This window comes from Pinus tabuliformis, chromosome J, assembly GCF_031772625.1.
Source record: "Pinus tabuliformis cultivar Carrire ecotype Pingquan chromosome J, CPIR1, whole genome shotgun sequence".
In the NCBI taxonomy this organism is placed as follows: Eukaryota; Viridiplantae; Streptophyta; class Pinopsida; order Pinales; family Pinaceae; genus Pinus; species Pinus tabuliformis.
Window position 1 is genome coordinate 1144438 of NC_142295.1, and position 26393 is coordinate 1170830.

The window sequence follows — 26393 nt, forward strand, 5'->3', positions numbered from 1 at the left end:
CCCTGGAAAACTGCAAAGAAGAGATTTACAGAACTCTGGGAGCAAGAAGTCTGTCATTACTTGGAATAAACCATCCAAGGGCTTATGTTGAATTAAACTTTGAAGGCACCTCCTGGTGTAACCAAGGAAGATGAGGGACAGAAGGAATCCTAAGAGATTTTCAAGGTTGGATTATAGCTTTCTTTGCTCAGAACATAGGAGAATACAAATAATAAAACAGAGTCCCTGGCAGTGAAAGGGATTGTATTAGCACAAAAAGCAGGTCTGGAGAATATTGAGGTGGAAGGAGAATCCACACTTATCATTGGAAAGGTGGAAAAGATAAAAGTCATTCAGCCCAATGGCTTTCACAGGCACCCACTGAAGGCTGCTCACTCCCTTGATCGAGATTGAAACCGTGTTTAAACTCTTCAAGAAAATCTATTTCCAGCACATAAGGAGATCAGGCAATGTTGTGGCAGATGCCCTAGCCAACACTAAGGCTGATATGGCATTGGGCAAAGAGGATGAAATATTGACCACAACTGCTACTCATGGGAAAGTGAAGTACAGGAATTAGCTACTGCAGACTTAGTTGACAAATTCTCAATGCAGATAAACAAAATTCAAAATGGAGAAAGTGCTAGGATGGAGGTGGTCAACAGACACAATCTTTGAGCTGCAACAAGTAGACTGAGCAGTGAAGGATATGATTCTGAATGTCAGGGATATGATTCTGATTCCTGAATGTCAGGCGAGAAAGAGAGACTAATGGAAACATATAGGCAGACTTGCTCTCAAACCCAATCCATTCTATAGATGACATATGAACAGCCATACAGAAATAGGAAGAACTTAACATTGATCATGTCAAAGTGCAACAAGATGAAGAGAGCACAAGAATACTCACACCCGTAGCTGCATGGACAAATCCTCTTGCAACCAATGAACAAGGGAAAAACGAAAGCATCAAGCCAGTGAAAATGGAAGCAGGAAAGGACTAGGGAGAACCAATCGAAGATACAGGAAAAGGCTCAAAGGGAAGGAGAGACAAGATCATAGGAAGAAGCCCTTACTGCAGTAAATGGATGCACCAGCATGGTGAAAAAGAAGACGGCGAAAAGTGGCAGGAAAGATGTAGACAACATAGTGAAGATGGTTATCTTAAGCTTCATTAAGAGCAAAGGAATGACACTATTGCATGGACCTATATATTGAATGATGTAGTGTCAAATACTCTGAAACCCAAAGCTCCTGTCATCAAGATCCAGTGGGATCCCAGAACGAGTCTGGAAAGCATTGCATATCTGCATTTTCAACTATCTTACCAAAAAAACATGTTCAATGCCACATCCAGAGAAAATATGCCAAAAAAATTCTGCTGTTATGGAGTTTCAATTACCATCTTTCCAGCCACTGCTTAACACCAGCAATCAATCTTCAAAATGATGTTCATTTTCATTTGGGACTTGTCAGGGTTAATACTGTGCAAAGGCACTGGGTGGACCCACTATAGATATAAGTAGGGAAAATTAAATTTAAACATTTTTGTAGCTTTTTTTTCTAATACAGTTAAATGATGCACCCACAGTGGGGATGTCCAGAAGTACACCAACCAACAGAGTACTTCTAGACAACCCCATTTGCAGGGCATTTAAAACAATGGGACACAAGTGTACACAACTGCATCCCCTAACATACATGGCATACCAAGTACTTCTAGGATGTCCCCAACATCCCAGGTCATGTTTCCACAAAAAATATGTACCAGGGGCGTGGGGGCGCCTCTATGCATATTATTGGTAAAAAATGCTGAGTAGAAGGCAATCTCAGGTCCAAAAGGCTTGGGGAGAGAGATCCATGTAACCTGGATAAACTGTTGATACATGTCCTCCTTTTAAAGAAATAGCTTCTGAATGAGATAAAGATAAAGATAAGATAATTTTATTAATGTCCACCAAATAACCATAAATAGGTCAATGGGACTGAAAGATACAACCAGTACAAGCACAATGTAGGAGTGCAAACACAACTCCTAGAAAATGCCAATGCTAAATCTAGGATAAAATGAAATGAAGTAAAAAATGATACAATAATAGGATAGCCTCATAAACATGGATATAATCAGATCATGTAGAAGGGGTATAAGTAAATAAGTCCATGGCTGGGGTCGGTGATGTCAAGAATGCCAGAGTCTGATAGCCGACAGCAAAGGGGGCAACAGTGGCACTGGCTCGCTATCAGAGTCTTGTGGATCCAACAAGGAGTCTGGCTGCATGATCCTAGGCAGGATGTAGGAGCGAGGGATACTCCTAACATCTGAGACCAAAGGAAACAAGCTTTGGATAAGTCTCTGGCTGCTCCACCGAGACTGGGAAGGAACCCGCCAGGAGGGGGCAGCGGGAGGGGGTCTATTTGGGAACCGTCTGGTACTAAACCCTCTGACGCTCTAGGAGTGAACTGATGTGCTGTTCAGTACCTCCTCAACGGTCTTGGGGTACCAGTTGACTGACGAAAGGGGGGGCTGGGGGGAGACCCGAGGTCTCCCTACTCTACTATCTAGAATACCCTAGAACTCAGTTCGTCACTTGTTCTGATCATCCGGGTCAACCTGTAAGTATGATGTGATCGTCTGAATCATCCCCGAGTAAGGCAGGGTATGTGAGATTTGAGATCTGTGTCTAAATATCTCCCTGATGAAGAGGGCTAGGCATCTTTGGTCAAGATACCAGAAGAAGGTAGAGAGGGATCCTCCAAACTCTCTATATAGGCAATGATATCGTCCTCTGATATCATAGTATACGGGGCACCGAAAAATGAGGTGCATCTCAGTCTCCAGCTCCTGTAGCTGGCACAACTAGCATCTGATTATGCTCCTTTAATATGTTAAAACTTAAAAGGCAGCCATCATTCTCATAAAAGAATGTTGGGCCAACTTAAGTACAGAAGTGTGATGCAGGACTTAATTTGACAAGGCAAACCTTAGTGTTATTGGAATATGTGATGTCACATGCTTGTAAATACATCGAAGAGAATGGACAAGAAATTAGGAGAAAAAGGATGAGTCACATAGAGAAGTGGAAGAGGTAAGAGTATGGAGGTTTGAAAGGTGAGCCACCACTGGAACTCCTATTTATGTACTGTGTTTATGGATTTAGATGCAAGGAAATTGTATGCCATTTTAATATAATACATATTATTCTTTCTCATATTTCTGTGCATCGTGTGCACTAAATTGGCATAAATTCAATAATTGTTTAAATCAGATATTGTTGAATACACACCATGAGTTTAAACAAGGTCATCTGAAGCATCTGAAGCCGTGATATCATAATGACTAGAATGTAATTTGACGATGATCTTGGAAAATTTGCTGCTGGAGAATCTATCATCCAGTCCCAGTGCTGTTTGACGAAGTTTCTTTGGCAATGTTTCACTGGCATGCATAGAAATATGACCTGTGTACTTTACTATTCAGATTACAATAAAACTTTGGTGTCTAAAATATGATGTCACTCTCAAAGAAATGTACCTGTAGCATGTTTGTCTGTGCTAGGAAATTTTCACATTTGCAAATTTCTGAATTTGATTCTGATCACAATTGCAAGTATTGTGAGAATGAACTGATGGATCAATGGAGTGAAAAAAAAATCTTGTTCTGATTAAAGTTATCTTGATGATGAGAAAAATAAAGAAGGCTACACAGAAAAGTATTACAAAACCTGTGAATATGAAGAATCAGATAAATTGCCTGTGAAACAAACCTGAAAACATGTTCCTTTTGAGAAAATTTTGAAAAGCTGCTGCTTTGGAAAATTTCATTCAGTAGCACCACTGTTCAGATAAATCGTTGTCATGGTTCAGTTGTAGATGGGTGATTTCTAGAGCATATTTTATTCACGGGATTGTAGAGAGATTATATGCATGTGCATGAATATACGTACCATCAAGTGATATAACTCAAGTGGCTGAGAGAAAAGTTGTTATCCTCCCCTGCGCGAGTTCAAATCCCACTTGGTGGCATGCTTGCTCTCTCTGTTAGCCAATTCTTGATTGTTGACCTGGCCTTGAGCTGTGAAGAATCTGGTGTACCCTGGGTACTATCCTCAGTATCTGGGGAAGTACACAATGGGTTCCCTCAGGAAATGCATTACTTGGGGAAATACACACACACCGTCAAGTATGCAGTTATAGGTGGGTTCCTTTACAATGGGCTTGCCTATGGCCATAAATAAATCTAGTGCGATACTCTGAAAAGAATAAACATATAGGTGTTTGTGATTGACTAACGCCAAAATTGAAATAATATTCAGGACACATATATTTGCAGATTTGGGTGTTTTTAATTGTGTAAGAGTGACTAATCCATATTGTCTATTCTGTGTGTGCAAGTAACTTGGAGAAAATGACAAGGAAAAGAAACAGAAGGGAAAAATAAATTGCAGAGAACAAAAGAATGTGGTGGAGGTAACCAAGCTTTTAATGCAGCTAGTTGGATGAATTGTGAATTGCGCAATGATCTCATTAAAACAAAAGATAAAGTTTACGAAGCTCATGAAAGGGGGAATAGTTCTGTCATAAATATAATGTATTGAAGAGGGGTTACAGATATTGAAAGATAATTGCAGGGAAGTGTCCTAGGTGAAATGCAATATTTTCATACACTCACAAATCAATTTGTAATCTATGTGTGAGCTTAACACTTGCTAATCAAATTTGTAGATTGAGTAAATCACTGCCAAACTCGGGTCGAAATGAAAGCAAATTTGAGTTAAAGTCTTACAGATAAGATAATAATTTGATCAATGTCCACAAGACAAAAAGAGTAGGTCCAAGGGACTCAAGAGTACAGTCAATTATAACATGCTGTCGGAGTGCACAAAGCCTCATGCAAGCTAGAAGATAAAAAAAAATGAATATACAAGTGACTGTTAAAGTGAAATAAGAAAAATAAAATATCAGAAAATAAAGACACTCTATTAGAGAGATAAGACCAGATAAGCAAATATTATTAATGTCTACAAATGACAAAAGAATGTAGGTCAATGGGACTCAGTAATGATAAGCAATGGGAGTGCAAAAACAAATCCTAGAACTAGAAGCTAAAAGCTAACAGAATAAGAGAAAGGACAACATAATAGCAACACTAAAAGAAAAAGGAAGTAACTATCCATTAATACAAAGTGTGAGTGGCTGGTGCACTCTGCTACCCACCAAAATGGCTAACACTATAGGAGAAAACTTTTCTCCTATCTTGGACAGCCAGCCAGCCAGTAGCCCTACACAATGCTCAGTGATGATGCTATGCCACATTCATCCACCATTTGTACGGATCATACAATTCTCACCATCCGGCATTCCTCCTGAATAAAGGTGGACTACCACTCAGCAAGTACTTTAACCATTTTGCAATCAAATGCTTTTACTTAGTGTTTTGGGCATTCTAACATGAATGAAGGGATGATTTGAATGATTTGAATGATTGATTGATTTTGACTGTAAACTTGTTCTCTCACTTACCAAGGGGGGTAGTCTTTAGCCCTAGTCTAAAGGGACCTCCTCTAAGGCCTTAACGTTGTAGGTAGGACACTACTTGGGAAACTTGGATTGAAATAGCGCATCCATAACTATTTCATACTTGACATCTTTCATCATTCCCTTGATATCACATCCATCCTTCAGGTTAACTATCATTGGCTAATTGGGATTTGGCACTCATACATACACATTCTTGAATAAAACTGGAAAACTTTGCCTTGGAGGTTGATGCAGCTATAAGAATGATAAAAGCATAATATGGCCACAACAAAAGAAAAAGAAAAGTTAAAATGCAAACGATGTTTGAGACATAATTAGCACGTGGGAAAAATCCTGACATGAGTTCTAACTTCTACCCCCCTCGTTAGCCATCACCCAGTTCTTGAACACTAGATGCTTCATCTCATCATAAGAAACCCTTGCATGTCCCAATCCTGATGAGTGAGAAACCCACTCATCTTAAAGGGGTAAATAAACGCTATATCATAAAAAGCAAGCTTGGAACCTTAAGCTATGCTCCATTTAAAAACATTATCAAAAAGAAGTAAAAGGCACACAAGAGGGATGGAAAAAGCAGTTGAAGAAAGAGGTAACTCATGCATCCACGATTGCTCCCTCCATTACATCTATACACTCAAGATGTGGACCTTCATGGCTCGTCCCCTAGACATGGCACTTGGCCTCAAATCCATTCCCCTTTGTTGCCACCTATTGTCACTAACACCTATGAATTGAAGAATCGACCTCCGAGTTCTCACCTCTCCGGCCTTGACACTACTTGATAGGCATGCCTTGATCCACAACGCAAATGATGATGATCCTCCTCGAGATGAATAAGGAGGGCTTGTATGGGCTGGAGAGAGAGTACACTATGTTGTCTAGATGGCACCCAAAGCTCACCTTTGGACACATGGAGATGTTTTGAGTATTGATCTGAGGACCCTTCCTCAAATTATGGTTGATCATGATAATTGGTGATGCATCTAGCCCTTGTATTGCAATTTTGAAGCCTTATTAGCCCTAAAAGAGCATGACGCCATGCTTAGAAAGGCACTTCAGCTCACACGTGTGGGCAAATAGTGGCATATTTTCTTTGGTTGAGCTATTGGGTTGGGTTGTAACCCATTTAATTTATATCTACACAAAATCAAACTTGTTATAGGGCTTTCAATTGGATAAATTGGATGGGATGGACCTCCTATAAAAGGAGGATCACTCCATTGTTATTGTTCATCAGCACTTGCGGATTTCGACCTCTTTAGAGACAGATTGACTTAACCCTTTGCTACTCAATACTTGTGGAGATGTGATCTTTTTGGAGCTACTGCTATTGGAGACTAGCGTACGTATTGGAGATGTACTTTTGGAATTGGAAGAAGGCAATTTCTTGGAAAACTTGTGTATATATTGCAGATTTTTAATGGCTTTACATGTAATCAATGTTTGCTAGGGTTTTTCTATTGTACCTTGTCTAAATGCATATTTTTGTTGGAAAACATTGGTTAATTATTGCATGTTAAATCTATTTTCCTTGAATTCCCTATAAGACCTCCTAGAAAGCTTTCTTCTAGTTAATTTCTCCCCTTATAAAAGATAGTTAGGGTTTTGCAAGTAAAAACTAGGGCTTTCCCCCTTACTCCATACATAGATTTGATATCTCTTAGACTTAGCCCTAAAGACTCTATCGCCCAAGTAGGGAAAGGGACTGGGATCCTTGTGGTGGTCAAAATTTACCAATTTTTTTATCTTTTCTCACTTTTCTATTTTCCTAAGCTCTACAAGACAAGCCACTAGGGCTAGGGCAAGAGAAGAACTCAACTAGGGCTTATTGAAGAAAGACATTGGAGCTTCTTTGGCTTGATCTCATCTTGATTGACCTTATAAACTCAAAATTTAGCTCTTTTCATGGTGAAATTTGCCCTATTAATCGCTAATCCTAAACAAGGCTTCAACTTAGGGCTTATCTGTAAGGTTTGCCATCTCTTTTTGTTGATTCCATCATTATGCAAACCTTTTCTTTATGCTTGCATGCCAAGATACTCCTTCATTGAGATAGACCTTGAAACCCTAGGTTATCAAGCATCTTTTGAGGCTTAGTTGTGGTACATTGTTCCTTTACATTAAAAAAATGTGCCTTTCCATTTAAGAAGTACCTTACTTAGCCTGTCATACATATCACCTCGAGCCAATGGACTTAGAATATCCTTTCTGTGAAAATTGAGAAGCCTCCCATGTGGTGAAATTCCACTAAAGAGCAGGAGATTGCTGAGGTGACAGCAGCAACCCACCTAGTTGTTGCATTAGGGTCTAGCCATTGCCTTCCAAGGTATCGCACAAGGCCTGCTAGATTTTGAGGCAACACACTGCTGGGGCTGAGGGGATAGCTGGGCCAACCTGGAAGGAAGTCTGGTATGGTCTGATGAAACTCCTCTAATACTCTAGACCACTGGGAAAAAGCTGGTGATAGAGGACTGCATGACAGTGACAAATTGACTACCCCAAGCCTGATTAGAGTGTGTACTCTGCAACACCCTTGTGATCCCACATGACAGCCATGAGATGCCTGCTCAAACTAAATGGTGAAAAGTATGTATAGGGCCTCAGTGCACCTCTTGTTGCAACTGGACACTTTGACAACAGGAATTTATCCACCAGATAGGATCAGCTCTGGGAGCGCTGCAAAGGAGCTGTCTCCTGTGTAATTCTCCTCCCATTTAAAGAAAGCCAGGCATCTCCGATCCAAATATCTGAAGAAAAGAGTGAGGACTCACAGGATCCCAATATAAACAAAGAGAATGCACCTAGATCTTGTAATTACTAATAACTGGACATCTGAATAAGACCTCCTGAAAATGTAAATGTTAAAGTATATAGCCTGTCAATCAGATAGAGAACTTTGTAAAAGGTGATGTAAACTGATCAGGAAATCTTACTTTCTACTGGTACATACTCAACTTTTAGTTTGAAGTCTGTATAGATGTATGGTCAAATGTCCCAGTTGAAATGCTGATGCAATGGGGCATAAATTGTTGTAAAAGCTTTTAAATGCAAGGGCACCCCGAATGAAATTTTAGTTCAGCATCAGTAGACTATTAGTGAAGTTATGTTGAGCCTAGAGTGATCTGACTTGTTGTGGCACTTGGAAGTATTTGAGTTTGCCAAACAAAGGTCACAACCTGTCTGTATTCGAATTTGATGTCACTCCAGCACAACTAACAAATTTGTTATGCAGGTGATGGAAGAAAAATTCAAGAGACAATTCAAGATAGTATTGAGTTGTAGGTGTTATAGACAAGTCCAGTTGAAGAAATTGTGTGCAGATCAAGATAGGAGCCAGACCACAAATATGCAGTGTGTAAAAGTTAGAGATTATTTGAGAACTGTCGAGAAGGAAGTGTCTTGACTTCCCTCTATGATTGCAATTATATATGAATGTTGTGTTGCTCCGTTAATGATTAAACTCATTGGTTAGTTAGTCAAATAAGAAACTTGTTAGAGATAGGCCCAATGAGAAACCTCAGTATGTAGTTCAATAAGTCCTCAGTTTGTAGTTCAATGAGATATTCCATAACCAAAAGAGAACATTGTAACTGGAACCAAAAATCCATTGAACAAATGCGTAAAAAGATGAAAGAAAACAAATAAGATAACCAGTGTAGATCCATTCTAACTCCAGATCTATCAGCATGAAGAGGAATCAAATCCCTTCAGGTGTACATTTTTCGATCATCTAAGATATAAGTCACAAGGTTCACCAGATTTGAAATATGGCGTTCGAATTCTAGTCAATCTAAAAGCTCTGGTTCATCTTGATCAATCTTTTATACAGATTTGGCACAAATTTCAGTGGGTACTCAAGACGTTAATAGAACAACTCGCAGATCACCACCAATTACAAGTATTATACTGTCAATGCAGAAGGACAATTGCATGAATTCAGAAATCCATCACCGCAAAATATTTGATTAAGAGACGTGCTCTTAAGCATTTTGTACTCTGTGATGGGCATCACCATTGACAAAAACAATGAAGCCATATGATGATGTGTGTGCAGCTTACGAGTCAACAGAGAGTTGATGCAAATTACGTCGGGCAAGTTACGGGAGTCTACATGAATTTTGTAGGGGTAGGTTACAGGGATATTCATTAGTTATTATAAATTCAAACACATTTCAGATAATAAAGTTAATTATATTTTATATTATACATATAAATTAATGTATTCAATGTTATTATAAATTTTATTAATGTGATATGTAAAATATAATGTAAATTGATATAATTTTAATCTATAAAATATTAAATCCCATGGGACATAGAGCAAGCGGTGACAGAGTGTTCTGTTAAGGAACTCTGTGGTGTAAAGGTCACCAGTTCAAAACTCCATGGGCAAAAATCCAACCATGCTAAGGGTTGGTGTGGCCCAGGCCAAGTACGATCTCCAAGTGAATTTGACGGCTTAGATGCCCCTAGGTCATGGCTACTCAAGCCACTAGTTAGGTGTGTGTAGAAAATCCACAAAAATCTGCAACTGCTAATATGAACTATCTGAAAACTAGTTTCTTTTCATATAGATACATCTCCAAGTGAATTTGACGGCTTAGATGCCCCTAGGTCATGGCTACTCAAGCCACTAGTTAGGTGTGTGTAGAAAATCCACAAAAATCTGCAACTGCTAATATGAACTATCTGAAAACTAGTTTCTTTTCATATAGATACACAACTTCTCTACTTATTTCGTAGCAGAATAGGAACAAAAATAAATACACGATCGCACAATTCAACAACAACAATTTTTCTAGGGAACCTAACTGGGAAAACCCTCTGCTTGCTTGAGAATTTTATTGATAGAAGAATGGGCAATAGATCTCTTACAAAACACTCTTGTTCCACTAGAGAACACAATGATCTCCCTGCTTTAACTAAGCTAGAAACAATCTACAGCACCCCTGATCCTTATGCCTTCTTGCCTTGCCTCGATGAGCTTCTAAATCCTTGTGCCTGGGAAATAGCCTCCTATTTCCTAGTGCATGAGGAGTTCCTATTTGCTAGGAATTTCCTCCTATTTCCTAGCGCATTCCCAAGGCGAATTCTCCCTCTATCAACTCGCACAAGCTCACAAACAAAACTAGTGCATACAATAATGAATACAATTGTGCCTTCGCTCCTCCTTTTAAGCAATTCGAATGGCTAAATCTGGAAAATTATATTTTAGGAAATTGATTTTGTGATTGATGAGTTAACTGAGTTGAACTAACTCATGCAACTCGTCTCATCTCAATTCTAGAACTTGAGATTCAATCACTCGTCCTTTTCCCAATTTAACTCGCTCTAGAAAACAATAAACTAGACCTTCCACTTCTGCTCATTAGTTAACCGCTTCATAGCTCGTCCTAACTTTTAGGAACAAATCCTAGATTATAGGAATTTGTCCTAACTTATAGGGAACTCAAGCATGCTAAGGAGAAACTCATTGTGGTCCCTTTGATTAAGGCACAAATCAAGGAACCCTTTCTCACTATCATCATCAACACTCCCTCTTAGCGAGGAAGAGATTTTGTACAACTCCCAACTTATCTCTGAAATGAACAAAACTACTTCTTGCCAATGCCTTGGTCAAGATATTTGTTGTTTGCTCCTTTATTGGAATGTATGGTAGCTTTACTATCCCTTTTTGTACACAATCTTTGAAATGATGATACCTGATCTCGATATGCTTTGAGCGATCATGAAACACTGTGTTCTCAGAGAGTTTGATGCAACTCTGATTATCACAATGTATCATGGTAGGCTCCATCCTCCATCTGAAAAGTCCCACAAGCAACTTCCACATCCAAATAGCCTCACATGCTACCAAACTAGTAGCCATGTACTTGGCCTCTGCTGAACTGAGTGCAACTGATCTTTGTTTACTATTCTACCAAGAAATAGTTGTTGACCCAATGTTAAAGACGCCACCTGAAATACTCTTACTGTCTATGGAGCACCTTGCCCAATCTGCATCTGTGAAGCCCTCAAGTCTCACTCCATCAACCTGTTTATACCACAATCCATAATCCATTGTGCCTCTGGGATATTTCAACACATGCTTCGCAGCAACCCAGTGAACTCTTGTCGATTCCAACATGAACTGACTCAGTTGGTTGATTGCAAAACAAATATCAATTCATGTGTTGACCAAATACATCAACGACCTGATGAACTGTCTGTATATTGTATCATCCACTCGCTTTGCTCTACTAGTATCCACGTTCCTCTAGTTTGTGACTAGAGGCATGGCCATGGGCCTGTGATCCTGCATATGAAATCTTCGGAGAATCTCTACAATGTTCCCTTTTCCCACGAAGATCTCACCATCATCTTGCCAAACCTCCAAGCCAAGGAAATAGTGCATAAGACCCATATCATTCATCTCAAACTACCTTACAAGGTCCTCCCTGCAATCCTGGATCAAGTTGTCTGCTCCAGTCAATATAAGTTTGTCAACATAGAGCACTAGAATGAGCAAAAGCCCTCCAACCATGATGTAGTATAGGTTGGCATCCGCCTCACTCTTAGTGAAGCCCAATCCTCGAAGGTAGTTGTCAATATGAGTGTACCATGCTCTCGGAGCCTGCTTGAGCCCATAAAGAGCTCTCTTCAGCTTGCACACGTGTCTCTACTAAACTGCTCAAACCCCTCTGGTTGCTCCATATAAATCTCCTCCTCAACTACTCCATTGAGGAATGTTGTCTTTACGTCCATATGGTGGATCCTCCACTGCATATGTGTTGCAAGTGCCAAAATAATCTTGATGGATGAATACCGTGCTACTGGGGCAAAGGTCTCATCATAGTCAATGCCCTCAATCTATGAGAAGCCCTTGGCCACAAACCTGGCCTTGTACTTCTCCACACTCCCATCTGCCCCATGCTTCACCTCGTACACCCATCCCGATCCAACAACTGGTTTGCCCTCAAGTCATGGAACAATCTCCCAGACATTGTTCTTCATGATGGAGGAATATTCCTCCACCATGGCATCCTACCAAACCTACTAAGAAGTTGCCTCCTTGTAAGAAGGCTTAGTGTCCACCAACTTTGTAATTAGTGGCATATATCCTATGTATCTTTGTGGTTGCCTGCTCTGCATGAACATGGTGCTAGGAGCTTCAACCTGTTCCTGGAACTCCTGAGTCAACCTCTTAGCCCACTTGGCCTTCTTCCTCCCTGTGCTAGAATTATTTGGCTGAGTAGTTGCCTACTCTCCTCCCCATCCTGTTGTATATCTTGTTGTGCGGCCCTCTTGTCACCTGGTTAAGGCTTGCTCTATGGTCTTGGTTGTGGCTCCTGCTTGGGAGCGAGTAGCTCCTCCTTGGGTACTGGAATCTGCTCACACTCCAAGGAATCTCTCAAAGCTCAATCCTCCTGGAATCTCACATTCCGTCTGAGAACTGTCTTCCTGAGTCCTAGAAGATACACAAGGTATGCCTAAGTTGTCTCACTATATCCCACAAAAATACCCTTTTTTGCTATGGGTTCAAGCTTCTTCTTGCTATCTTTGGACACATGGCAATAAACTCTTGTGCCAAAGATATGGAAGTGTGAAACATCAAGCTTCTTGCCTATGAAAGCCTCCTCTAGTGTAACTCGTCCAAGAATCCTGTGTGGACTCCTGTTTTGCAAAAATACTGCAGTGTTGCATGCCTCCGCCCATAAAAACATAGGCAATCCCTGATCATGCAACATGGCCTTAGCCGCTCCAACAATACTGTGGTTCTTTCTCTCAGCCACCCCATTCTGCTGAGGGTTATGAGGTGCTATCAACTCTCTCCTAATGCCTTCCTTTGCACACAACTCCTTGAAGGCATTGGAGACATATTCTCCACCATTGTCACTTCTCACTGCCTTGATCTTCTTTCCTGTTTGATTTTCAACTAAGGCCTTAAACTCCAAGAACTTGGTTAAGACCTCATCTTTCTTTTTCATAAAGAATATCCAGGTTTTACGAGAATAATCATCAATGAAAGTAACATAATACATGTGTCTCATGAGTGATGGAGAAGAGGAGGACCTGCACACATTTGAATGCACCCACTCCAAAATCCCTTTGGCTCTATTGTCTTCACCCTTGAAGGAAGACTTGGCATACTTGCCAAGCGTGCACCCCTTGCACACTCCACTCTTGTCAAAACTGCATGGTAGCAATCTTGTGGCACTCTGTTGAAGAATTTTCAACACCCCATGTTGCAAGTGTCCCATGTGCCTGTTGCAACACTTTCCAACATCCCTCCTTTGTTCACATCCTGCCTTATTGCTCAAGGTTGTGTAAGTCTCTACTTGCAACCTGTAAAGGTTCCTCATCCTCATACCTATCTGCTTCATTGTCCCAAAAGCTATATGCTTGAGGTAGGCCTTACCTCTGTTGAATATGACATCATATCCCTTGTCCTTGAGGTTGCTGCTGAAGCTAAGTTCTTCTTCAGCCTCGGAACATAGAGAACATCTTTGAGATGGAGAGAGCTCCCAATCTTCCTTTCAAAGTTGACAGTACCAACTCCCTTGGTTGCATACTTGCCATTATCTCCAAGCTCGATATGAACTTGCATATCCTTCTCCTCCAACTGGTTGAGATACTCCCTATTCTTGGTCATGTGGAAAGAGGCACTTGAATCAATATATGACGTGTTGCTCCTCACTGAGCTTGCCATGCAAGCTATCAATGGGAAATCTTTCTCAAACTAAGAAGCAAACCCATCTACCTCAACTGATGCAGCCACATGCTCCTTATTCAACCCTTTCTTCTTCTAATTTAGACACTTAGTAGAGTAATGCCCAAACTCATGGCAATGGAAGCATTTGATCTTATTTAGATCCATCTTCTTCTTGTCACTCTTATGACTAGTCTCAACCTTCCCTTTGCCTTTCTTGCCCTTGGCTTTACCTGCAAAAGCAAAATTTTCCTCTTCATTCTCAACCTTCAACCCCTTGCTATTGTTGCCCTCGACAAGACTGAGCCTGAGCTCCTCCTGTGAAATCACTCCACAGGCATTGCCAATTTGGTACTTGTCTCATCCAGTTATTCCCTGAACAAAAGTTCGCCATTCCTTGCTAGACCCGTTTATAGTTGTCTGCACAAGCTCACTGTCTTCTGGTTTCTCTACTACAGCTACAAGCTCATCTCAGACTCCCTGAATCCTGGTGAGATAGGAAGCTATGTTCTCACCCTTTTGCATCTTGGTGAGCCTCAGCTTCTCCTTGAGAATCATTTTACGATACTCAGATGGATCCTGGTATAGCTTCACAACAGCATCCCACATGTCCTTTGTCGTATTCTTATCTGCAATATGTGGAACTATATGGTCTCGAACTCCATCAAGGATCATCCTCTTCGCCTTGCAAATATCCTTCTTGTACTCAAGGAAAGGATAGGATACGTCGGTACAACTATCATAGTTATCACAAACTGCTTCAGACCAAGCTCATCCAGTAGCAAGAGCATCCTAGCCTTCCAGACACCAAAGTTAGAAGCTCCATCAAGTCTATCTTGATCCCTAAGACCTATTGAGGCCATTTTAGCGAAAACTAAACACTGGAAATCTTCTTCTCCTGCTTAATTTCTACCAAATTTGAAGTCTCTGTGGTGGTCGATTCCGTTCATTACTCTAATACCATGTAGAAAATCCACGAAATTCAGCAACTGCTAATATGAACAATCTGAAAACTAGTTTCCTTTCATATAGGCACAAAAGTTCTCTACTTATTTTGCAGCGGAATAGGAACGGAAATAAATACACAATTCAACAACACAATTTTTCCAAGGAACTCAACTAGGAAAACCTTCTGCTTGCTTGAGAATTTTATTGATAGAAGAATGAGCAATAGAGAATACAATGATCTCCCTGCTTGAACTAAGCCTGAAACAATCTATAAGACCCCTGATCCTTATGCCTTCTTGCCTTGCCTAGATGAGCTCTGAAATCCTTGCACAAATCTTGAGAAATAGCCTCCTATTTCCTAGCACATTAGGAGTTCCTATTTGCTAGGAATTTCCTCCTATTTCCTAGCGCATTCCCAAGGCAAATTCACCCTCTATCAACTCGCACAAGCCTCTTGCTTGACTCGCTCTCTCACAAGCTCACACACAAAACTAGTGCATACAATAATGAATACAATTGTGCCTTCGCTCCTCCTTTTAAGCAGTTCGAATGGCTAAATATGGCAAATTATATTTTAGGAAATTGATTTTGTGATTGACGAATTAACTAAGTTGAACTACACCATGCAACTCATCTCATCTCAATTATAGACTTGAGATTCAATCACTTGTCCTTTTCCCAATTTAACTCGCACTAGAAGACAATAAACCCGGCCTTCCACTTCTGCTCATTAGTTAACTGCCAATAACTCATCCTAACTTTTAGGAACGAATCCTAAATTATAGGAATTTGTCCTAACTTATAGGGAACTCGAGCATGCTAAGGAGAAACTCGTTGTGATCCATTTGATTAAGGGGCAAATCAAGGAACCCTTTCTCACTGTCATTTTCAACAGCGTGTCAGTCATCTTAGAACCCACATTGCCTAGCAAACAAAACAAAATTATAAAACATCAAAAAATATTAATATAATACATATTTATAAATATATATCAACTAAAAGTCAATATACATAACTATAGTTATATATAATTATAATTTTTTTATATGTTTGAAAATTTAAAATATTTATATAGTCGAACCTAATAACGAATCTTATCTGAAACTTATCACTAAATTTGAATTCGAATTCGAATTCAACTTCATCTTTGCGAAACCTGAACTCAAACGCAAACCATGTGATATTGTCTAAGATGGATCTAGGCTAGTAGTCTCACTCAACTTTGTGATGAAAGTTAGAACCTTTATTGTACAAAACTTCTAAATTGCCCATGTACCATTGCTGAAAACTCACAAAAACTCAGAAATGCCTTGGAAACCTCCTGGAAACACCCAAATGCCCACTAGGGACATGGGACTTATAGGAAGTCTACAAAACCCCAAACAGTAGAAAATGAAGACAAATAAACCTCTAATTTGTTTCTAAAACCTACCTAAAAATTAATTTATCATTCTTATTTTCTTTAAAAATAATGTGTTCTCTAAAAAAAGCCTATAAATAATAAATATACATACGTCGTACACAGATACATACATACATCTCTCTCTCTCTCTCTCCACCCAAACACACACCCCACACAAACAATGTCCCTGCCCCCCAATGTACCCATTTTGGGGGGATCACATTTTTTAAACTAGTACACATTTCCACATTTCGTGCAACTTAGGTTAGAACTCACAACTTATGCAGATATGGAGATATAAAATATAATTTGCATTATTGTTAACATATTTATATTTGCATTGTAACAATATTTCTATGTAACAATATCATATTTATAGCATTTCTATTTATGTGTAAATTGGTACCTCTTTTTATCTCTATAAAGTAGTTTTCCATATTAGGTGTACATATTATATCTCTCTTTCATATATATAGAGATATTTTTATGTACATTGTATCTATATTTGGCTAACATATAGCATTACTATTTTTATTTTTTTCCAAGCCGACATATCATGATGTAATAAGCATTACACACGTTACAGCATCTCCATCATACAAGGCTGTAGATGCACCTCGCCACTCCTAGTGCAATTGCCAAGTAAAATGATCCTCTGAAAAGTAAGAAAAGAAAAAGTAACAACTGGTAGGTGATGAGTGGTATGCCATTGTTAAAGGTGCATATTATGAGACGGAAGTTGTAACAGATTAATGACACAGTTTCGAAACAAATAACAGGTTCATTTTCCTTCATATAGCCGTTTGATACCCCATTCACACTGTCAGATGCAATATTTGATCCAGGGAAGCTAAGTCACATAACACATGTCTGTGTGTGTTCAAAAAAGCTATGTATATTAAAAATATCACAAATACAAAACATGAAATGTAGACATTTACAGAACACTTGGAATCCCTTCAAGTCTCGACTCTCAATTTTACCCTTCACCTGCACAATGAAAGACTGTAAGAAGCACTTTCCATACAACTGAAAGGAAGAACATAGCAGTGAGAATAGTCTCTTTTTTTTTCTTTTCTTTTTTTCTTTTTTTTCTGTTTTTTACATGGTGAATGGGTGACTTGTTGGAGTAATCTGGGTGAGGCCCAAGATCAAACCTAGCAGTTGCGACTACAACACCAAGAGTATATCCAACAGCCCATAAGTCTTAGCAAGAACCGAGACTCCACAAGGGTGGGTGAGCCTAGTCCTTAAGCCTTGTCACAACAAGCCAAATATTTCCCCCCATGAGATTTGAAACTGGGTGGAGAGATAACATCCCATGTGCCAACCACTTGGTCATCCAACGAGGAGACTGCAGCGAGTACTGCTTTTTATAGTCAACCAGGTAGGACACATGCAGGGTACATGTCCAACACATGTTTGGCATGTCTACTCTGTTTAGGACACATGTCCATCTGACATGTGGGATATGGAGACATAATCCCTGGTGGACCTGTCCTGTTACTTAACAGGGAAGCCAATCCTCTGTAGCAGGATAAAAGTTGTGATCCTGACAAATTTCAACCATAGTAGTTGCCAAAAATTCAGGATATTCACAAGTGATACTAAACAGTGCAAAAGAGTGACCAAACCCAAAAAAATATTCAAAAACTAGTTTTGACTTGCCTCAGAGTCAAAACTAGGCAAAATCTCAACCATGGAAAAAATGCCATTAAGGGCAAAATTAATTCATTCTTCATTTTTCACGAATGTCTAGAAAAAACTTCCAAATGAGTTAGAAGTGCCCCAACAAAGCATTTTCATGCAAGGGAAAAATATATATATATACAAGATTTGAAGCAGAAGAGTGGGTTTCCAGTTATAAATTGCTGTGGTGAATGAATTTCAGCGATTATTTTGCAGAAGCTTCACTTTGCTCCTTGTGGAGATCTGTTAAGTTTCTGATCATTTTTGGGAATCATATTTGGATATTACAAAATTTATCTTTCTTCTCAGAGAAAGTAAGCTGTTTTTTCATGTTAAGTTTCTGATCATTTTTGGGAATCATATTTGGATATTACAAAATTTATCTTTCTTCTCAGAGAAAGTAAGCTGTTTTTTCATGTTAAGTTTCTGATCATTTTTGGGAATCATATTTGGATATTACAAAATTTATCTTTCTTCTCAGAGAAAGTAAGCTGTTTTTTCATGTTACACCACTCACAAAAAACCTTAAGAAGCTAAAAATGGTGAGAGAAAAGAACCCTACCTGGGAACATGCAAAGAACTGTGGCAGGCAAACTGTACAACGCAAAATTTTGCCAGAAATATAGCTTATGGAGGCATCAAACCTTAATTTCATAACAAAAACAGGAAAATTGGATGTCTTTGACGCTAACAGTGATTCTGCTTTCAGCAATGAACCTGAGCCGTAACTAATCATTAATGCAGAAAAACTTGAAAGGTACAAAAACAATTATTTAGCCATAAACCCGTTCCTTAATAAGTTTATTATTGATGGCTAATAATTTTACGAAAAAAGACAAATTAAAGTCTTCTGAAAATCTAAACAACATAGCCGAAGCCACATCTATTTTTGAAGGACTGCAAATTGCAATAGAAATTACATCCGAAATTGACTGTGCGAGTGATTCCTAGCTTTTAATTATCCATTCTCAAAGGCATTGTTGCCACAGAGAACATCCTGTTGAGCAATCTCCTCATCTGAATAGAAGGATAGCAGATGTGACAAGGAGTATGACTCCCTAAACCATGGATACACCAAACAAAGAGCACTCCCAAATGATCGGAGCTAACCAACGATCAAAAGTTGTGGAAGAGCAGAAGATTCCCTCTCCCTGCTATCATGTCGAGCAATGAACACTCCTTCCCCTCTCAGTATGACTGTCACCTACCCTTCCCATGCCCTTATACATTCCACCTCCCCCCTGTGCCGGACCTCTTTCCTTTACTCCCGCCCCATTCCCCATTGGTCAAAAGGAAGTTTCTGTCCTCAGTCCAAACTTTAATCCATGCCATCATTTACCCTATTAGCCACTAAGCCCCTTCTCCCCTCTCTCGTCCAGCGGAAGGCACAGTCCTCTCCTCTGCTCCCCTCCCTCTCGTATCCCCACCTTCCCTCTCAACCCTTCAATCATGCTGAAATCCGTTCTGAGATCCTATACCTCTTTGTCATTACAGCTCATACAAAGAAAATTTATTGGGCCATCTACCCTTGGGTTTGGCTTATTTTTTGTCATCCTACAGTTCCCCTTCAGACTGGTGGCATTTCAGATAGAGACAAACTTCTGACCAGTACCTACTACATGGCAAGACATCTGTGCAGACGCTTTACAAAAAAGAGTTTGATGAGCTCAGAGGTGACACAAGAATATAAAGAAGTCAGTTAAGTGAGAGGATTGCTACAGTCAAACGACAACTGAAAGGACACAAGAAGAAGCGTGAACCAGATGCAGGCCATGGATATAGTTGAAGCCAAGAGGATAAGAACTACCAGTGATGCAGCTATCATTCAAGCCGTTATGAGAGATTGGAGACAGCTGAGATTCAACTAGATGGGTTGGTGGAATTATTCTCTGAGATGCATACCAGGTTCAGGTAGGAAAATGCTTGTTTCCCAGCCCATGAGGGTGCCAGTTAGAACAGTGACATTCCCTCTCTTCAAGGCAGGAATGACGAGAAAAGCATAGCTGATACTGCTTAGGTCGAGGAATAATAGAAGTTACAATGATCTCAGCTCTTCCTCTTTTTTATTTCCTCGTTTCTTGGGTATATTTAAGAAGCTGAGAGATTGCTACTTTGGTTCTTCCATGAATTTGTAATCTCAGCAGACTGAAAGCAGCTCTGTTGTAGACTAGAATTTTGTAACGGCTTATGGGTATAACCGGGGCCTTAACAGTGACTTGGACATAACACTATGTCCTATCGAATTATAAATGACCCAAAAAAAATGAATAAAACAGTTATCAACGAGATTTTGGGAAGGGATTAGTCAAATGTACTTCATTGCAAGTGGATCTAAAATTTAGGAGAAAAGGAAAAGAAAAATCAGAAAAAGCTTTGATTTATCTTAGCCATAAACATTTCCCCAGTACTCCATAATTATAATATTCTACCTGCCCCCGTCCCCCCGACCCAAAAAAAATAAATTGAAATTCAATCTCCCAAACTTTTTTGAAGTGTCTACAGGGTCTGTGGAAGTGGTTATTCCAAGTTGATGCATTTATTGGGGAATGCCTCCGGTGTTTCTGAAAGTAGGTGTTCCAAGGTTCTTGGAAATAGTTAAAACATTTATTTCAGAATGCATCTGCATGGTTTAAGAGAGTGGGAATCTCGAGATTTTTGGAATTCCTTCAAACACTGTTTGGAAACGCTTATCCAGGGTTCATGGAAGTGGGCGTCCAACCATACTGGAAGTTGATTAAAACTTAGACATACAGCGCTAGGGTTTATAGAAATGGGTATCCAAATAACTCACCAAAATGCAGTGACAGTGGAGAAGTCCTCAATGGATAGCATGATACTGAAGGCTGCAACAGCGAAGAAAAACTGCCCAATTCTCAGTAAAAGGCCCCCCAGCGTTCCAGGCATTCCCTGCCAATCTTTCATTCTCACTCTGGGAAGGTCTTGGACATCTGCGGGAGGTACATCCACCGGATGCACGGCCGGATGACTAGAATTCATTTTATATCGTCACAGAACTATTCTTCAATGCCCAAATTATATAGGCTTCACATGTCTATAGGCCATTTGAATGAATAAGAAAACCTGAAATCAACTGCTGGCAGGCTTTGTTGAGATGAATGTTCTGAGATTGAATACCGTGAAAGTCAGGCAGCATCCGTACGAGGCCGAATGATGTCTGAACGTCAAAGCACGCAAATAGCTGATGTCATTGCGCATCATTATTAATGATATATTTTCAAGGTTCAAGAAAAAGTTGAAATTCCTTTTGTTTTATTTATTTATTTGTGACAGTAAAGCAAAATGAGAGATCTTTTTAAAGAAAAAGTAAAGCAAAATGAGAGATCTTTTTAAAGAAAAAGTAAAGCAAAATGAAAGAGCTCCAAAGGGTGGTCAGTGGTTATTTGTTAGGTGAGTAGAAATTAGGTTTAGGTGTAAGGATGTGGATTGATGTGATCAGATCCCTTTTTATATTGTATATGTGTTGTGTAGTTCATTATATATAGTATCAAGTTAATGCTTTTATAATAAGTTCTTTTTGTTTTTATTTGAATCTTTTATCATTAATAATCCTTTTTAATGATGAATCACATAGATTTGGTATAAAATGTTAAAACAAAAAATATATATTTAGAATATGGTATAAAATTCAAATTACAGTTTAAAATTTTTTCTATTTATATGGTATATGTGTTGTGTAGTTCATTATATATAGTATCAAGTTAATGCTTTTATAATAAGTTCATTTTGTTTTTATTTGAATCTTTTATCATTAATAATCATTTTTAATGATGAATCTCATAGATTTGGTATAAAATGTTAAAACAAAAAATATATAGTTAGAATATGGTATAAAATTCAAATTATAATTTAAAATTTTTTCCGGGGTATATTTTTTCAAATAAATTTATTAGGATTGTAAACTACAAAAAAATTGTTGGAAAAAATCAAAATATAAAAGAATTTTAAAAAAATATTATAAACATTAAATATGGGAGGATTTGTTTTTCTACATTTGTCGAAAAGATAAAATACCACATATGCATTGAAAACCCATGAGTCATTGCTAAGATAGATCATTTCCATCACTGTAAGTTTGGAGAAGCTATAGAGATTGAAAGGAGGCCAAGCAATTTGAATAGAGACAATAGCTTAAAAATTAGCATTTGTTGGATCCCTCTTATTTCTGCTATAGAAATTGAAAAGAGGCCAAACAATCTAAATAGAAACTATAGCTTAAAAATTAGCATTTGTTGGATCTCTCCAATTTCTTCTTAAATTTTTATTTATTTATATTTCTTTTTAATAAAAGTTAATCAACATCATCATTAATCATCATCACCATCATCATCATATATATATAATTCCTTGTTTTTAATTATTTATTTATATTTTTAACTTGAATATTAATAAACCATTAATTATTCATTTAGTTATTTAATTAAATAACTAAATAATAATAATATTATTATTATATATAATTATTATTATTATTTATTTTTTATAAAGTTTGAACATTTATTATTCTATTTATTTTTAAGTTTTTAGAATTAATTGTTTCCATGAAATATTATTTTTATTTTAGTTTTGATTATTTAGATTTGGTTCAAATGTTTTTATTTAAGCTTGACCATTTATTATTTTTATCTATTTTTAAGTTTTTAGAATTAATTGTTTTGACTATTTAAGTTTGATCCAAAAATTATTTTTATTTTATTATATTATATTGATTTTATTAATTGTTTTATTGTTTTAATTGTTTAGGTTTGACCTAAATATTATTTTTATTTTTAGATATTCATTTCATTAAAATTTTCTTTTTGATTGATTATTTTCCTTAATTCAATATTAACAATTACACCCTCACAATTATTTCTTTATATGAAAATATTATTTATTTAGTCAAATCTAATGGTTCTATTATAACAATTAGGATGGCTTGAATGATGTAATTTTTACCTAAAGTTTTCTTACTTTTAATAATCATATTCTTTATTTTTTAGTTTTTAGAATTAATTGTTTCCAATATTTAAGTTTGACTCAAATATTATTTTTATTTTAGTTTTGATTATTCAGATTTGGTCCAAATGTTTTTATTTAAGCTTGAACATTTATTATTTTTATTTCTTTTTAAGTTTTTAGAATTAATTGTTTTGACTATTTAAGTTTGGTCCAAATATTATTTTTATTTTATTATATTGATTTTATTAATTGTTTTATCGTTTTAATTGCTTAGGTTTGACCTAAATATTATTTTTATTTTTAGATATTCATTTCATTAAAATTTTCCTTTTGATTGATTATTTTCCTTAATTCAATATTAACAATTACACCCTCACAATTATTTCTTTATATGAAAATATTATTTATTTAGTCAAATCTAATCGTTATATTATAACAATTAGGATGGCTTGAATGATGTAATTTTTACCTAAAGTTTTTTTACTTTTAATAATCATATTCTTTATTTTTAAGTTTTTAGAATTAATTGTTTCCATTATTTAAGTTTGACTTAAATATTATTTTTATTTTAGTTTTGATTATTTAGATTTGGTCCAAATGTTTTTATTTAAGCTTGACCGTTTATTATTTTTATTTCTTTTTAAGTTTTTAGAATTAATTGTTTTGACTATTTAAGTTTCATCCAAATATTATTTTTATTTTATTATATTATTATATTGATTTTATTAATTGTTTTATTGTTTTAATTGTTTAGGTTTGACCTAAATATTATTTTTATTTTTAGATATTCATTTCATTAAAATTTTCCTTTTGATTGATTATTTTCCTTAATTCATTATTAACAATTACACCCTCACAATTATTTCTTTATATGAAAATATTATTTATTTAGTCAAATCTAACTGTTATATTATAACAATTAGGATGGCTCGAATGATGTAGTTTTTACCGAAAGTTTTCTTACTTTTAATAATCATATTCTTTTAAATAAATTTCATATAAGAGATGTGAGGGATGTGTCCAAAGGGATAGAATTGATCATGTCAAGTTGACATTAGGAATGTGTTCAAGGGATGGAATTGACCCCATCAAGTTATGTGTTCCACGCATGGAATTGACCCTACTAAGTTGATGCTACAAGGGATGTGTTCAACAGATGGAAGTGGCTATGTCAAGTTAATGGATAGGTGGCCACAAGAAGATATGATAATTGTGCATGCGAAGATTGGGATGGTTATGCGTCAAAAGTACATAATAGGTGTTAGTAAAACCATTGCAACTTGCTAGGGAAGGCTTTCTATTTGTAGAAATCCAAAAGAGAAGGGTTTTTAACATAAGAAAATTAGAAAAATAAAGGTTATGGGTACCATAAAGAAATATTAAGAGATATTTAGTATAGATCATTATGATAAAAGCTTTGATTATAAAAATTTACAAATTTTAACTTTAAATTAAAAAATATATATAATTGTTTTTCCTACAGAGAGTGCAAAGAAAGGGTACCTCACCCGAATTCGAGATGAGAGACACAAAAAATAAAAAGGAAAGCAGGTTTCCCTCCCTCTAGCAACCTACATGTAAACTTGTATGTTGTATGAATAGAGGCAACCAAAGGAACCTCGAGGAGTTTGCAAAACAGCAAATTTGGATCATGCAAAGTTTGGGGAAGATATATTTGACCTGGTTCTTGAACTGTTGAGGAAGGTTGTCACTCATTATGGGAAGTAATGGGAAAAATCAAGTGAATTATGCTAAGAGGTAGTGAAATGGGGATCAGATAATAAAGCTCAAACACCTCTAGATGCATATATTCAATTGGCCATGGAGAGCGAAGAACAAAGTTAGAGTTGTCAGATTGCCAAAATTGATTTGTGGAACTATTGAGGCTCTAGGGTTTGATCTTTCTGCTTGGAAGAAGCTTCTTAAGGCGAAACTCTCTAGCTTTGTAACCATCTTCCAATGCCTCAACAATTACAGGTTTGGATTTTTTGCCATATCAATTTGGAATTTTATTTCAGTATCAAATTTTCTTGTCAAAAGTTTAAATTCTATCTCTAGCTTTGTGGACTTCTATATTTCCACCCCCTCTCTGGGTTTAATTGTCCTAGGGGGACTTGTTTTTCCTCTAAGATAATTTCATGCCTCTCTCCTTATTTTCCTTTATCACTCCCTTTCTAGCCTCTCACTATGATCCTCTTGGAGTTCCCTTAATTCCTCTCTTCCTCTCTAGGTTGACCCCCTTAGACTCTTTTGTCCTCCTTTGTTCTTTGTATTTTCCCTCCCCTACTTCTCCTCAGCTTTCCCATTGATCCAAATCTTGTGGGGAGGCCCTCAAGATCTAAAAGATTGAAATGGATCTTGGGGGGGAGGCCCCCAAGATCTGAAAATTTGAAATGCCAGAAGAAAAAGAGGAGAATGCCCAATAAACCAAACTACAAAGAAACTTTTTATTAAAACAGATAATAACTGTAAAGACTACATTGTGGTGGACAATCTGTCCTTTTACAAAATGTTACTTGTTACATATAGTATTTTTCAGTTACAATACCACAGGTCAATTCCATGGGTGAATGAATACCATGGGTGGATGTCACTTACAATACCATGGGTGGATGCCACTTACAATACCATTAAGTCCCACCACGGAAGGGACATAATGAACAATGCTCTAAATTTTGAGAAGATGAGAATTTCCAAAGCTAGAAACCTATCAATTCACGTTCTCTCTTCTCAAAATACAAATCTCGTTGCCCTGATGATGGACTCACTAAGCTAGTCTGAAACGTTGGTTCAATAATTGTTCACAGGTTTTTCCACTAACAAATAAATTCCACCAACCTGTATGGACTCTCTCTTTAACACCATTAAGTCCCACCATGGAAGGGACATAATGAACAATGCTCTAAATTTTGAGAAGATGAGAATTTCCAGAGCTAGAAACCTATCAATTCACGCTCTCTCTTCTCAAAATACAAATCTCATTACCTTGATGATGGACTCACTAAGCTAGTCCGAAACGTTGGTTCAATAATTGTTCACAAGTTTTTCCACAAACAAATAAATTCTACCAACCTATATTGACTCTCTCTTTAACACCATTAAGTCCCACCATGGAAGGGACAGAATGAACAATGCTCTAAATTTTGAGAAGATGAGAATTTCCAGAGCTAGAAACCTATCAATTCACGC

At 37.4% G+C, this 26393-nt stretch overlaps 1 protein-coding gene and 1 long non-coding RNA gene across 2 annotated transcripts in view; both read right to left on the minus strand.

Annotated features, from left to right (window-relative positions):
* LOC149225115 (CASP-like protein 5A1) overlaps positions 1-21476 on the minus strand; it is a 57940-nt gene extending 36464 nt beyond the window's left edge. The window contains exon 1 of the mRNA XM_089376918.1: positions 21037-21476. Coding sequence (XP_089233044.1) covers positions 21037-21242 — 206 coding nt within the window. The 5' untranslated portion in view covers positions 21243-21476. The remainder of the gene's footprint in view (positions 1-21036) is intronic.
* Positions 2822-5787, minus strand: LOC149225117 (uncharacterized). The gene is made up of 4 exons (XR_016247635.1): positions 3924-5787; positions 3744-3813; positions 3512-3570; positions 2822-3415 (listed from the first exon to the last, which is right to left on the minus strand). It is a non-coding gene; the product is annotated as an uncharacterized LOC149225117 (long non-coding RNA).
* Positions 21477-26393: the final 4917 nt, after the last annotated feature.